General features: G+C 38.3%; 1 protein-coding gene across 4 annotated transcripts in view; it reads right to left on the minus strand.

Moving 5' to 3' along the window:
* Nucleotides 1-380: 380 nt before the first annotated feature.
* Nucleotides 381-14159, minus strand: part of LOC113667861 (F-box DNA helicase 1) — a 17470-nt gene continuing 3691 nt past the window's right edge. Inside the window, exons 3-23 of one of the 4 annotated variants that reach the window (XM_089207773.1) lie at nt 13740-13857; nt 12776-12960; nt 12244-12366; nt 11779-11876; nt 11088-11166; nt 10611-10700; nt 10063-10333; nt 9175-9253; nt 8921-9007; nt 8561-8697; nt 6729-6812; nt 6264-6363; nt 5900-6021; nt 5419-5488; nt 4516-4622; nt 4097-4196; nt 3438-3539; nt 2386-2492; nt 2190-2231; nt 1989-2072; nt 381-1260 (exon numbers count right to left, since the gene is read on the minus strand). In XM_089207773.1, coding sequence (XP_089063899.1) covers nt 1159-1260; nt 1989-2072; nt 2190-2231; nt 2386-2492; nt 3438-3539; nt 4097-4196; nt 4516-4622; nt 5419-5488; nt 5900-6021; nt 6264-6363; nt 6729-6812; nt 8561-8697; nt 8921-9007; nt 9175-9253; nt 10063-10333; nt 10611-10700; nt 11088-11166; nt 11779-11876; nt 12244-12366; nt 12776-12960; nt 13740-13857 — 2287 coding nt within the window. In that variant the 3' untranslated portion in view covers nt 381-1158. The remainder of the gene's footprint in view (nt 1261-1988; nt 2073-2189; nt 2232-2385; nt 2493-3437; nt 3540-4096; nt 4197-4515; nt 4623-5418; nt 5489-5899; nt 6022-6263; nt 6364-6728; nt 6813-8560; nt 8698-8920; nt 9008-9174; nt 9254-10062; nt 10334-10610; nt 10701-11087; nt 11167-11778; nt 11877-12243; nt 12367-12775; nt 12961-13739; nt 13858-14159) is intronic. The other 3 variants (XM_089207775.1, XM_089207774.1, XR_016187002.1) reach the window with 3 other exon arrangements.

Here is a 14159-nt window from a genome sequence, read left to right on the forward strand (position 1 = left end):
AGTAGATGCATTTCAGTTTGTCGACAATTAAATTATATGGACTAAGTACCCGTGAATATACAGCATGAGAGTTTGACCGCTTTGAAAGATAAACCGATCTGTTCAAAGGCTGTTACTGAACACAGTTACAATAATGTGAAGCGGTAAAAAAAAAAAAAAAAAAAAACCTGAGGATACCGTAAAAGAAGGCCGCAAGAGGGTTCTGAGGATAGGGAAAACGATGAGAAAGAAGAGACCGTTGCCTCTAAACGGCGCAGCAACATCTGCCACCTCCTAATCACTAATATTCATTCAGCCCGCCTTCCTCATTGACCATTAAAAGAAAAGGGCATAACAGACTGCCTGTGAGAGCCGGATAATAAAAATAAACACTTGTGTAAGGTTTTTAACATGAAAAATTATACTTTATTCCATGCACTTTAAGAAAATTATTGATAATTTAATCTAATTTATCTGTCGTATCACAGAGATTCACTTTTCTTCTATTCTTTCCTTAACAATCACGTGTGCTCTACAGTAAGGAAAGGCAACGTGAAGCTTGTTCGAGAATGTATGCTGATAAATCAATTCTACTGTATTGAACGAATGTAAATTTTGCGGCTACCAGCCTTTTTAACAAAGAAACGATTAAAAAGGCCAATAAGAACAATAAAGCTATCATCATATATTAGACTTATTATGAAAAATCTGACTGATCGAGAGTATACCATAAAGACACAATAGCGTGTGAAGATGACAATGATGATAAATACAATATCTGCAGCGGATAAGGCATTTATCATGTCGAGTTCAAAGTCTGCCTTGTTTTACAAGTCCTTCGTCCTTGCTGTGTTCCTAAACTTTTGCAAACTCAAGGAAAGTGTCTTCTTTTGCAGATTGTTTACAAAATGTTTAATGAAACAATTCTAGAACTTGGTTTTCACATGATATCATGAATTATCAAACCTCGTATCTGTCTTATCAGCCTCAGCGTCGGTTTTGGTAATTCTTGATATCATGCTCAAACTAATCCTCTAACTGCTAATTATTACCGTTATTATCATATGCATTAATATCATTATAACTATCTTAAAATAAGTACAAATTTTGATACATCTAATTCTATATGCTCTTTCATACATCATTTCAATTAACATTCTGCCCTTGAAAATAAAGAACTCAACTTTCTTCGTTTACTGAAACTAGACATCCTAAATGTGGTATTGTATCAGCAGCGCACGTAGGACAAAGAAAGCCTCCAGCCTTTCTCACGTTTCCACCCTAGAGAAAGAAAGAAAACCTCGGCAAAGTTAAGACGAAAACGGTTTTATAGCCGCACGTACACTAGCTCGGAGGTGTTGCAGCCTCGACAAGTACACTAATCTCCTTCACTGCGGTTCTTCTGAATTCTACCCAACCCTTCCCCGTCCCACTCTATTTGGACACGTAAATAGAAGAGACTTGTCAGATTTGTTTACTGAGAAGAAAAGGAAGACTAATCGAGGAAAAATTTGTCCACGAAAGTGTTGGATCAATGTCAGTATCTGGGTAACCACGCACCTAGCCCTCCCCCTACAACAGTTAACTGATAACAAGACATGATTAATGGTTAATGTTGGGTTTTGGGGAGGGTAGGTGCGTAGTTGCTCAGATAACTACAGGGTGCCAATCATTACGGTTCTAGCACAGAAAAAAACAAACAACAACAAAAACAACAACAAAAGCAAACACAATGAAACAACAACTACAACAAGAAAAAGCTAAATATCACAGACAGTTAACAAAAAGAAGATAAGGTTGTCAATACCATCCTTCACGTTGCAAACGAACAAACCTGCGCAATACTCACTCACATTCACACCAAAAGTGCACTGCACGCACGTGATGTGCTGACCAACGCCCTTTTCTCATGGACACGAGTACACATTTAAGAATTATGTACTAAATCGCGCACAATTAGACAATCTATCACCAAAAAAAAAATCCAGTTGCTAAGTTTTCCAGCTTACCAGTACAACACTTTCTTTCCGAATCACAACGTGAGGCCGCGGAGAAAACTCGACATCTTTCTTACAGTTTACACAGAAGGCCGGCTGCAAATGAAAAAGATAATTTGGTATTATCAACTGAGTTGATAATGTAAATTGCCCACCGGAGAGAATTTTAAGTTGATGTTTCGAGTGTTAGCCCTTTGTCAGAACGACTGATACCTGAGACAACTCCTTCGGTGATACCACTTTCACGAAATGTTCCTGAAAGTGACAAAAACATAAACTAATTAGAAGGTTCAAGAACATGTACTCGTAACTGATGCGAAACAAGTGAAGTCAAGAAGCAGAACTAAACAACAAGAAACATACAACAATACAGGGCAAGCTTCAGCTCATGTTACGCCGTGTGGCTTACCTTTCTGTACCCAAGAATGTTGAGAATTGTACTATTGAGTTGGAGGCACTTCTTTGCTCGACTCACCGCGACATACACCAAGTTTCTTTCATCTTCACCATAGTCATCTAAATATATTACACAGGCAACTTGAATCAATAGGGAATTCTGGTTGCCTAGTGTTTAACCCTTCAACTCCCAGAAGTGATTAGCTCGTAACTTCTTCCTATAATATCCATACATTATCCAGAAAAAAGGTAACGAGAATACTCAGACTAATCAGATAGAAGTTGTTATCTTGATCTAACATCAATTCTCGTAACTAATTTACAAGAAAATGTGCGACAGGTAGAGGGGAGAACTGATTAACAAGCTGAATTCGAGATTATTTAGCGCTGCTCTTAGGCATTTGATTGTCACAATGTCTTTCGCTACTCAGAAGCATCAATGGACGCCGGTATAGAGTCAGATGTAACTGATGCACTGCTGGACAATAGTATACGAAAGGAGGAGTGACAATACTCCTGCCCCGGTTGTTCGAAGGTTGGATAGCGTTTTTCACTGAATAAATCTCCATCCGGTGGATAACACCATACAAATTGCTATCCCTTATCCATCGGATAGCAATTTATCCGTTGGACAGCGTTATCTGCCTTTTGCACAACTAGGCCATGAACCACACCATACCAAAAAAATCTGAATCGGCCATTTTCCAATATTGACCCTTAAGTCAAGTAAGGAAAACCCGGCAAATATCATTCCTTTACCTGTTTTTGGCGGAAAGGATGGGTAAATAAACATCAGACTGAAATGCTGTACAACAGAGACATAGATAACTAGTACATAAATTTTCTCGAGAACCATTATGCTGTTTGCCTGCGGTGCGAGGCAACGCCAGTCAGTGGTTGAAGTTGAAGAGTGAAGTTTTAGAAACAAGGTCAGTGTTTTCTGTGGTTGGGATGTTAGACTATCCGAGTGGAAAAAAAAAAAGAGCTGACTGCGGTGTAAATCCCAACCGGGATGGAGGATTCACACCTGATTTCACCCGTTTGTAAAAATAATGTTTTACTTACATAATGGAACACCCATCTCTATTCCAGGTAGAAAATCATCTGTGACACGAACTGTGTCGAATTCAAGCCCTTTGGCTTTGTGTGCTGTGGAGAAAACAATATCTGCGGGGAAGAAAACAAAAACAAAGATAACCAAAGGCAGAAATGATAAACACATCAAAGGATACTAAGGCTTCATTAAATAAAAGCAACTTGCGTGACAAAATTTGGAAAACTGTGCCAGCGGACGAATTAGCAGAGTGGCGAAAGGAACAGTGACACCTTAGGGCAATCAGATTATTTTCGAAACTCCATTGAAATCTTCTCCAGCTTGCAGATACTTTATAATTTCATCGTCACATACATGTAACATGAAGCAGTCGACTAAAACTCGCGAAAGTTTTTCGCTTGTTTTGCTTTGCTTTCGCGTTTGTACTTGTTTTTTTTTTCCTTCTGAATAGCCTTGCCTTTACAGACCACACTTTACTAGCCTCTTAGAAATCGTGGATATGTCCCTGGGTACAAACAGTTTTTGTTTGTTTGCCTGTCGGTTAACTATGGTTTTATTAATATTTTTATATATTGTTCCGTTTGGTTTAGAAAACATCACAAAATTTCTTTTTCCAGATAATAGGGAACATTTATTATGGAGCTTCACAATTATTTCTTAACTTTCTTACCCGCCTGCCGTAACTTTGTGACGGCTTTGGAAGTTATCTTATCTATTTTTTGCGGCAGCATAACATGATGTGCCTCAACGATCTGAAACAACAAGTGAAACTATAGTGTAGCTACTTCAGATTTGAGTAAACAGTCTGATTTATTTAGCAATAGTGAAAGCACATTGGCTGAGATGCCGGAAAAATGTACGTGACTAAGTTGCATTTAATTTTAGTTCTGTATCTGATTGGTTAAGAGAGGCACGCGTTTACTGGACCAATCACAGAAGGTGGTGAGCAAAACCAATGACGCAGTCAAAAAGTGTACGAGTCAAAAGTTTCTGTGGTTTCACGTGACATAACGTATCTTACTGTCTGACTAAATTGCGGATCTTGTAATATATCGACGAACTGTTCATAAAATAAGGTGAGATACAAACCTTAATCTTGCTCAGCAGTTTCGGGTCAGGAGCAGATTTCGCATACTTCTTCAATTCAGAAAATGAACGGAATTTCTTGATAAAAGCGTCCTTGATTTTTAAGTGAGCTACAAGAAAAAGAAACAATCTATGCTCCAAGCTACGTCATTCTTTTAATAAATTTTCATCGATCTGCGAACTGTTTCAAAAGTGTAGTCACGCCCAAAATCAAACGAAACCCTGTTTTACCTCTGGAGAAAACATTAGTTATATCCATTCGAGTAGCGTTGACTAGATGACATTATCACAGGCTTTTGTTGCAGGCGACATGATAAGACGGTCAATCTTAGCGTAAAAGTTGAAGCGAATAAAAGAATAACTTTGGTTTTCAGTACCATTACATGAGTGGTTATCAGAGCAACTGCATCTTATTTCGTTTGTTTTTCGCTTCTTTTTCCTAAAAATTCGAGAAATGGAATCATTTTAAAACTGATTATTTGTTGTATTTAACTCGCCCGGGATGATTTCAGTAAGAAAAGACCAGATAATAGGCCATCTCCGAATTACCTTTGGCCTCATTTTCAAAGCGAGTCTTGGTGCTCATCCTTTCCTTTGATTATAACTTTTCATTCACATGCAAATTAATCTCATTTTCGTACGAATGGCTGAGCACCAGGTCTCGTTTTGAAAATGAGGCAAAAGGTAATTCGGAAATGGCCTCTTGACCAGTCAGAGCCCACACATATGCAGAATTACCACAAACAGTCCTATAACCCTCATTTATAGGTCCTATCATCTTTTAGCCGACAACACTCAAGTGCATTTGGTATTTTTTATACCAGACTCCACTTTAAAGCTGGTTAAGTAAGTTCGCCATACACGCATCTATGTCTGACAACCCCCATCGTGTTTCACGTCACTTACGTTTGCTTGTACCAACAGTAAACAGTTTGTGGATGTCCAACACTCGATCAAGCGCCAGGCTTTTAAGACCCTGAGGAGAAAAGAAGGAAAAGAATGACGTTTGTAAGCAAAATGTATCTTGAATACCCGTTTAAGATTACAGTTTGATGTGAGATATGGACGACTGTTCTCGCAATTATCGCTATGGGTGGTACTTTATGTAGGCATGATTATCTTCCGCTACTTCGTTCTCGGCAAGAATTGCATCCTCTAGACATGACCATAGGCATGGTCCCAAGAGTGGCCGAAAAAGAATTCTCACTACAATACTGATACATTTTCCCTGTCCTCTTCTTGAGGTTTTGCATCTCGCAGGGTCGTATGCATAACTTTTTCTAACCCTGCTCGTGCCACCGCGCACAGCCCTAAAACGAGGAGCCGCACGGGTCCGATAATACACGAACTTGTGAAAACAAAAACAGGAATATCATTCACGCCTCACCCCAACAAAACCAACTTTTTTATCGTTGTTCGCACAGCACACATTGGCAGCCTCGTTGAACAGAGTAAAATTACAGCGTGTGATCACGCACAGCTGACCAGATTGTTCACCAAGCACTGAGCCTACAAAACGGATAATAAATAACATATGGATCCATTGAGATCGATTGAGAAGGTGGTGAAAGTTTCCGAGACCAGTGAAAGAAGGCAGTAAAGTCCCAGATTGAAATTTATGATTGATATTGGAGGCAACAGGATAAACATGCGAGCGAACACAACTTGCCTCTTGGGTTCAGAGGGAGTATCGATCATACAAATAACCCTTGCAATTTTAATGATTTCTTGTATAAAGGTGTTGTATTTACCTTTCTTAGCTCCTCCAACCAAAGTCTTGTTTCGCACACCTTTCAACACGTCCAAAACACAAGACGCAACATAAGCTATCTCCGGACCAAATCTGAATGACTGTAAACCAACAGAATTTAATCGTAAGAAGATTTCACACTCTCTGTTACAGTAAGGGAGATATAAAAGTACGTTGAAGCGAATTTCATGTTTCTATAGTGTATCACTATCATGTTGTGACAACAACAACAACAACAAAAACAACAACAGCTACTACAACCGAGCGGAAATATCTCCACCCCACTTCCGTTCAGTGTCCATTGCTGCCGTAATTTTGTTGTTGTTTTCTGTTAAGGAATCTAAAGGTTATATGTCATTTGTTCAATGATCTATTCATTCTTATTCATCTATTCGTTGATTTCGTCCACTAATTTCTTGTGTCCTTTTTTTCCTTCTTTTGTATTCCATGTAGTTATATGTGGTACCTTGTAAAAACAGCACTGTTGTCTTTCTTTCTTTCTTTCCTTCCTGCTTTCCTTCTTTCTTTCTTTCTTTCTTTTTCTTCCTGCCTTTATTAATTTCTTTTATTATTTCCAGTAATTTTAATTACTATTATTGTAATTATCATCTTGTAATTTCTTTTTTTTTTCCGACCTCGAAAGCTAGACTGAAAACATATGGAGAGAGAGGGTTTGCTGTGGTGGCACCGAGACTATGGAACTTGATCCCACTTGAATTAAGATCCAGTAGTTCGATAGACATCTTTAAACGACATTAAAAAAAACATCTTTTTAAACAAGCTTTTTAACTCTTTTAATTTATAGATGATTTTTAACTTATTGATGTAACTTACGTGATGCTTTTTTTTATAATGTTGTAGAACGTTTAGCTTTTTAAATATCTTATTTAATGTAGAGCGCCATAGCCAAATAGTGGGTTGAACGCTATATAAATATTTTATTATTATTATTATTATTATTATTATTATTATTATTATTATTATTATTTATTTCTCATTCAAGGCTGTGCTCTAACGGCGCCAGGTCGCCTGAGGCGACTAACATTTGACCTCGGGCGACTGAAAATATTTTCTTGGTCGCCCGGCCGGGCGACTGGCTGGTGTTGGTTTCTTGATTTACAGTCAAAAAAAAAAAAAGAAAATGTTGTTCAATCGGGCGCGCGTTGATATTCAAAGGTCGTTCCACGTGAATTTACGTGTAACATAATCATCGACTTTGATCGTGACAAGCTGCACAGTTTTCGATTTTAACCGCTTTTCCAAATAGTATTATAATTTTTCCTTTAAATTAGGATGGCTCGTTAGTTAGTTTTTGAAAAGCAATTGTTACTTCTGCTCTGACAGGCGTAAAGTACGGTCGACGATTAATAAATCGCTAAATGAACACGGGAGTCGTTCTTTTAAAAGAAAATGTTGTTCCATCGGGCGCGCGTTGATGTTCAGAGGTCGTTCCACGTGAATTCACATGTAGCATAATCCTTGACTTTGAACTTGACTAGCTGCACAGTTTTCGATTTTAACGGCTTTTCCAATAGCATTAAAATTTTTCCTTTAAATTGGGATGGCTCATCAGCTAGTTTTTCAAAAGAAGTTGTTACTTCTGCTCTGATAGGCGTAAAGTACGGTCGGCGATTAATAAATCGCTGAATAAACACGGGAGTGGCTCTTCTATGCTAATTTAATATTTTAGCCGGCTTTTTACTGCCGTGTCTGCGAGGCAAAAACATAACTTAAGATTGTTTTTCCAGTAAAACACGATGTATAAAAAAGAAAAGATACATTTTTGTTGTGATTGTTTTAGAAACGGGTATAAACTCTATAAGTCCCGCATTGTCCTTGGTGTCGTGACAAGTTATTACGTATCACGCATTTTTAATAATTAACTGACTGATTTATTAATTTGGGCGACCAACTAAGAGACCCGGGCACCTCAGCTAAAATGTTTGGGAGCCCGAAGGGCTCGCCGAAATTTTGATTTGGGCGACCATCTTTTAGGCCTGGGCACCCAAGCTAAAACGCTTGGGAGCCCGAAGGGCTCCCTGAAATTTTCCTTAGAGCACAGCCTTGCTCATTACACAACTGATGATGGATGATGCTTCATCCGAAACATGTTTTGTTTTCATAAAAAAATATAGATCAAAAAATGAACTTCAAAAGCATCGTGTGGTTCATCAAAGCATTATCATCTTATCATTATCATAATTATTATTATTATTATTATGATTATCAGAGGTAATATAAATATTATCATTATCTCTACTACTATCGTTACAGTTATTGTCAGAGTCACCAACTAACCTGAGTGAGGTAAAAAGTGTGGGTGCCTTTCACCTCCTGAAGAGCGTTTCTTGCTCCGCGAAACGCATAGATCTGCTGATGGGGGTCTCCCACTAAAATCTTGGCACAAGACTGACTGAGAAGAATATCGCACACAGCTACAACAACACGCGACACGTGTTAGCATGCATCCAATTCATATTCTCAAGACAAATTTAAATAACTAAGACTGATAATATTATGGTTCAAGTTTTCGAGACCAATTTTGGTGAGCAGTGAAGCAATTCAATAAAATATTGCATTATTGTTTAAAATTAAAAATTATCGTCAAGGATGATTGGGTACAATGGTTTCTTATACAATGCAAAAAGTTTTTCTCACCAGGAGTACAGTCCTGAGCTTCATCGACCAAGAGACAGTCATATCCATCAAGAACTGGCTTGTTGAGTTGATAAATCTTAAGATAACCTGGAAAAAAAGTTATGAGACAATGTAAATCTGTATTTCAAGGTGGCCCCTCGGTTTGCGTGCTGGACTCCGGGTCGAGAGGCCTAGGCTAGGGATCTGGTACTCACTTACTGTACGGGCGCGTTCTGTATTCTAACGTAGAGATATAAAAAAGATTGCACACTTACCATCATGAGTGATTGGAAATTCTCCATCACCTCGATCTTTCATTCTCTCCCATAAGCCATGCGCATGTGAGACAACTTTCTACGGTTAAAATGAAATTCAGACAACCATGTCAACTATACCTTATCCACAGGTGTCCATAAGTGGCAAAGAAAAAAAAACAGCCCAGTAGAATAAACTTCGAATATAATCCCATACAGATGCTACAAATTGGCTTTCAGCTGTTGCACTTTCTGGACACATGAATCCTTTCGCCATGAAAAACTTAACGTAAACTCGTCCGATCTCAAGAAATGACAACATTTTTTTATCTGTCACGACATTTTTTGACATGTTCTTTACCATCTCCAGTTTAAGTTACCACAAAATACAAAATAGGATTAATAATGCTGCACAGAATGCAATGGTCGAATGCCATAAAAACTGAACTATGAGGCGTTGGCGCGGCCGTATACTATGTTCATGCGTAAGAAGGGTGCTGCACGCTGCTAGGGATTAAGTTACAACAAAACCAGTCAAACGCAACAATGTTAGACTCAATGCCCTGTGATTCCATCTATATTCAGTTGTAAACCTACCAAAGCGCTAGCATCTGACTCCTCCCGTTTCCATCCAAATATCTTGTTCGCGCCAAAAGCTACGAAGCAGATTGTTTTCATTCAAATTTCGTTTGTTGTTTCTTTCATGTATCTTAACTGTCACATAGGTTCGTATTATCCCCTCGCCGGATGTCGCTCATAGTAGTCTTGTCATTGCTAACTTCAGTGTATTTCTTTACTTCTGTTTTTGAAACCACTGCGACTGTTTGTCACTAAATGACCGCTCGAAGTACCTGTCACTTAAGTTTAAAATAAATCTACCTGTGCATCTTCTCAATCACATCACCCTACCTGAATGTGCTGGTCGCTGTTCAAATAACTTTTATCTGAGCCATATTCACCAAAGATAGATGTCAGAACCTCACTTTCTTCTGAGGAAGAAACATCCACTGAGGCACTTTTGGTTGCTGGTACATGCTTGGGGTTCACAGTGGTGTCCGCAGATGCTATGAAGTTATTAAGAGTTTCTTCAACGCGTCGGGCATGAAGATATCCGCAATTGAAAGGAAGGGCATCCATGATAGTTCCGATCCGTAAGCCACAAGTAAGCTTGTGTTTGTATCTAAATAAATGAATTAATTCTTTAAAGGATATTGTATGGCTACGCGTGGATACGAATTTTGTACTCTAGTGTTGGTATGAAGCGATTAGATCAGGCCATCTTTGCACCTGCTGGTGAGCATAGGGCATCAACCATTGACCTCCACCGGACTATAGTTTGGCAGTTCTCTTTTCTCCCTCTAGGCATCACATCGGCATGATGATTTGCTAGTTTTCTAGAGCATCTCATCGCATGCGTAATTGCAGTGCATTAAAATCAAGAATGCTGTTCTTCTAACCTAACTCCCACTTCTCTGTAGGCGAGCGAGTGGATTGTACGGTTCTCAACATTGCCGGGGAACATGTTAACAGCATGTTCCTGAATTGACCTTAAAGACAAAGAGACAAACAAAAACAAAAATATGATAAGCTGAACTGTTCACAAGTACTTTACTTGGTAAAAGTGTCTTTGTTGACTGCAGCTTATGGAACACTACTAAAATCAAAACGTTTTCTCGCCCTCCCCAGTCCCCTACCCCTACCGTCCACTCTAACTCCAAATCAAAAATGGCCGGTCGGATAAACGATCGCGAGCTTATAACGTTCACTCGCTCTAATAAGATGCCTGCAAGTGCAAACAAAGCAAACGCACTTTCAAATTTTCAAATAGCTCTGTTTCCAGAGTGCTCATTCACTATTCAAAGTCATTTTCCCTTTCACTTTTACAGCTCAAGAGATTCCTGGGAAAGTTTACACCATGTAGTATGTTCACCTACTTGTTGTACGCCACATTAAGGAATCGCCCCTTAGGCCTCATCTTGGTGTACTCAACAAGAGTTGTAGTCTTACCAGTTCCTTGAAAACAAAAATTAAATCAGGGTTTCATTGAGAAATGAAGCAGCAATGAGCAATGTTGTGAGAAGTAAAAGGGCTAAATTGAGCTTGAAGCAGTGTGGCCTAAAGTTTCAGGCAATGTGCTGGAATCTGTGGTCATGGGTTCAAGCCCTCTGCCATACTTCTCACTGAATCTGTTCTTGCTTGCCCCCATATCAATTCCTTAGCTGCACTTTGTATAGAGCCAACTGGTCTGCCTCCTACCAGTTGGGATTTAAATACCACGTTTTTTCACAATTTTTGTTTCCAATTTGTTTGTGTTTTTCAGGTGAAAATCCCAATTTGGGGAGAGGTCAATTAAGTATACCTTTAATCACATACTCCGTACATATGAAGAGAGAAAGTTCAAGAATTTCATTCAGATAATTCTTTGAAGACGTGTAGACAGAGAATTATCTGATATCCTAAATAAATATCCTTTTGTCTGTACAGTATATATACAATTTATACAATTGCAAACATGTCAGGCAAGACAGACCAAGCTTGCTTGTTATGATTGCCAGTCAGAAAACGCTCTTCCAGTTAACCTATTGCAAAGCCAGGTATATAATTATCTAAAAAAAAACATCTCACCAGCAAAAGCTACAATTTTTGTGATCTCCCCCACTCTGACATCATGTTTGATAATGCGAACTTGTTCTTGGGTAAGTTGCAACTTGTCAGAGATTGACCTATGGGGAAAGAGATTATTCCTCAGATTTCTTTCACATTCGCAAAGGGTGGCAGCTGACAGATTGCACTCCATGCTGAGACTGAAAATTCTTCTGTAAAAAATCTTCAGTAAATTTTGCATGCCATTGTCCACCAGGATTTTCAAGTGTGGTATAGACAAGTACATCCACTTGTTTTATATCTTTTCTGCTTAACTGATCAGGCATTTTCCATCAGTGAAAAAGGAAAACAGCTTTGTAATACCTAGTGGGGTAATTTCCTATCTTAGGCAAAAAGCAGTATATGAGCTTATATATATAGCTGAGATTGAGTAAATCAATCTGAAAGTTCTAGAGATAAAATTTCCAAAATTGGTCCCCATGTTACCTGTCCTGCATCATTGACTGCTGTTCAGTAGAATTCTGACCAGACACAGAACCAAGAGATGCACATGTGGCTCGGAATGCATTCTCATACAAATACAGTGTATAGAACACCCTGTAGTGAAGACTAATTGGAGAAAAAATAAAATGCGGGATGAAAGGTGGCAAGAACACCTCAAACATCACTTTAATTTATAATAAGACAGGTTAATCTTGCTATATTGGCATTGCAGTGGTTTCAATGCCTGTGAGACCTCTCACTGCTGTCTGTTTAAGCTCTTGTGATTTGCTTTTGCCTTACTGTACAGCCACCTTTTATACCATTGGCAGTACCATATGGAAAAAGTTACTGAAATTTCTGTGGTATAGAATATCAATGGATTTCATGATTTCACCTTAAGATTTATTTGACATACAAAAATTAATTGCTTCTTACAGTGTATTTATCATTGGGCACATACAATTAGGTGTTTTAATATTGTAGCAGTGAATCTCAGAATCAAATCTGAAGCAACTCATTCTATCATCAGACATACCCACTTCCAATTCTGTTTTGTGACTCCAGGAAGTAAAAGATTGATGCCAGACAGTAAAGACATTCCAGAATGTCATGTACCAGACAGGATGTGGACCTTGTCAAACAATGGACTATTTCTTGTACTTCATAAACTGTTTGGCAAACCAGTGTCAGAAGTGCTACAACAGACCAAGGACTAGGAACCTTGAACAGAGACAGTGTATGCTTAAATTGGGTCAATACACATCATTATAACCCTGTACACCCTGACATCAGTATCCATTTTCTCCACACTGTTCTTTATACATTTCCTATGGTACTGACAAAGAGAATTTGTTTAACAATCAAGAGCCTCTTTAGTAGGTGATCATTTCCTTTATTCTCATGACCTCAATGTTTGTTTTAGGGGCAATACTGATAGGAAAAAATAGTTACTAATCACTCTAAGGGATTAAAGGGTTAGCAGATACTGTCACACATCATTTTCACAAAGTGTTCTCCCATAATTATTCTGAGGATGACAGGTAAAATAAATTTTCAAACTGGTAGAGCAATGCCTTTAATTGTTGAACTTTTAATTTCCAAGCAATTTTAGGAAGTATTAAGAGGTACAAAACATGGTAAATTTTAACTGTTACTGCCTAACAAGGAGAACACTGAGTACACAGTTGTTTTTTTAGCAAATCAAGAGAATTAGAATTATCTTGATAATCATCATAAGGTTGAGAATTACAGTTTTGGAATCCTAGAAATTTTTGTTGATTTTGTGAAGATTACAAATTAGACTTTGGATCTTGTCAATATTTCCACATGATTAAAGTAAATGTTGGTCAGTATATGTGACACAGCTCTTGAACTTGATAAGCCATTCATCCTCTACTATTCCATACTCCAACACTTGTACACTCCTCTCAAAAAGAGAAAGTGAAGCAAACTAGCACCAAGTAAAATTTACACTTTGCAAAAATCATGATATGTTGTACCTCTCTTGAGCTGCTGGTAAGAGTTTCCAAGAATGTCTTTATCAAAGGGAACTTGGGATGTGTCTTTAACTTTTCAATTGAAGATGAACTTGCTTTTCTTTTAAAATCTTTCATAAAACTACAAAACCATAAAAAAAACAAATTGAAAATAGCCAAATGCAAGTTAGACCAAGTAGAACCTAAGACAAAGTTCGGTGACAGGTGGTCACTCAACCATGCAGGCGTCAAGCTTTAAGAATCTACACCTCTCCTGTTGGGGTGATGTCATTCTGTGTTATTTGCTTCATATTACAAAGTTCCAACTCTCATACTCTGCCCACCCTGTGGTGAGTATTTCAAAGCTGTCTGTCCTTTTCCTGTGATCATTAATGTGACAGTGCTTTGGTGGAGGCCATTAAAAGGGTCATCATGTTTAGAATT

Source organism: Pocillopora damicornis, chromosome 5 (assembly GCF_964200805.1).
Source record: "Pocillopora damicornis chromosome 5, jaPocDami1.2, whole genome shotgun sequence".
NCBI lineage: Eukaryota > Metazoa > Cnidaria > Anthozoa > Scleractinia > Pocilloporidae > Pocillopora > Pocillopora damicornis.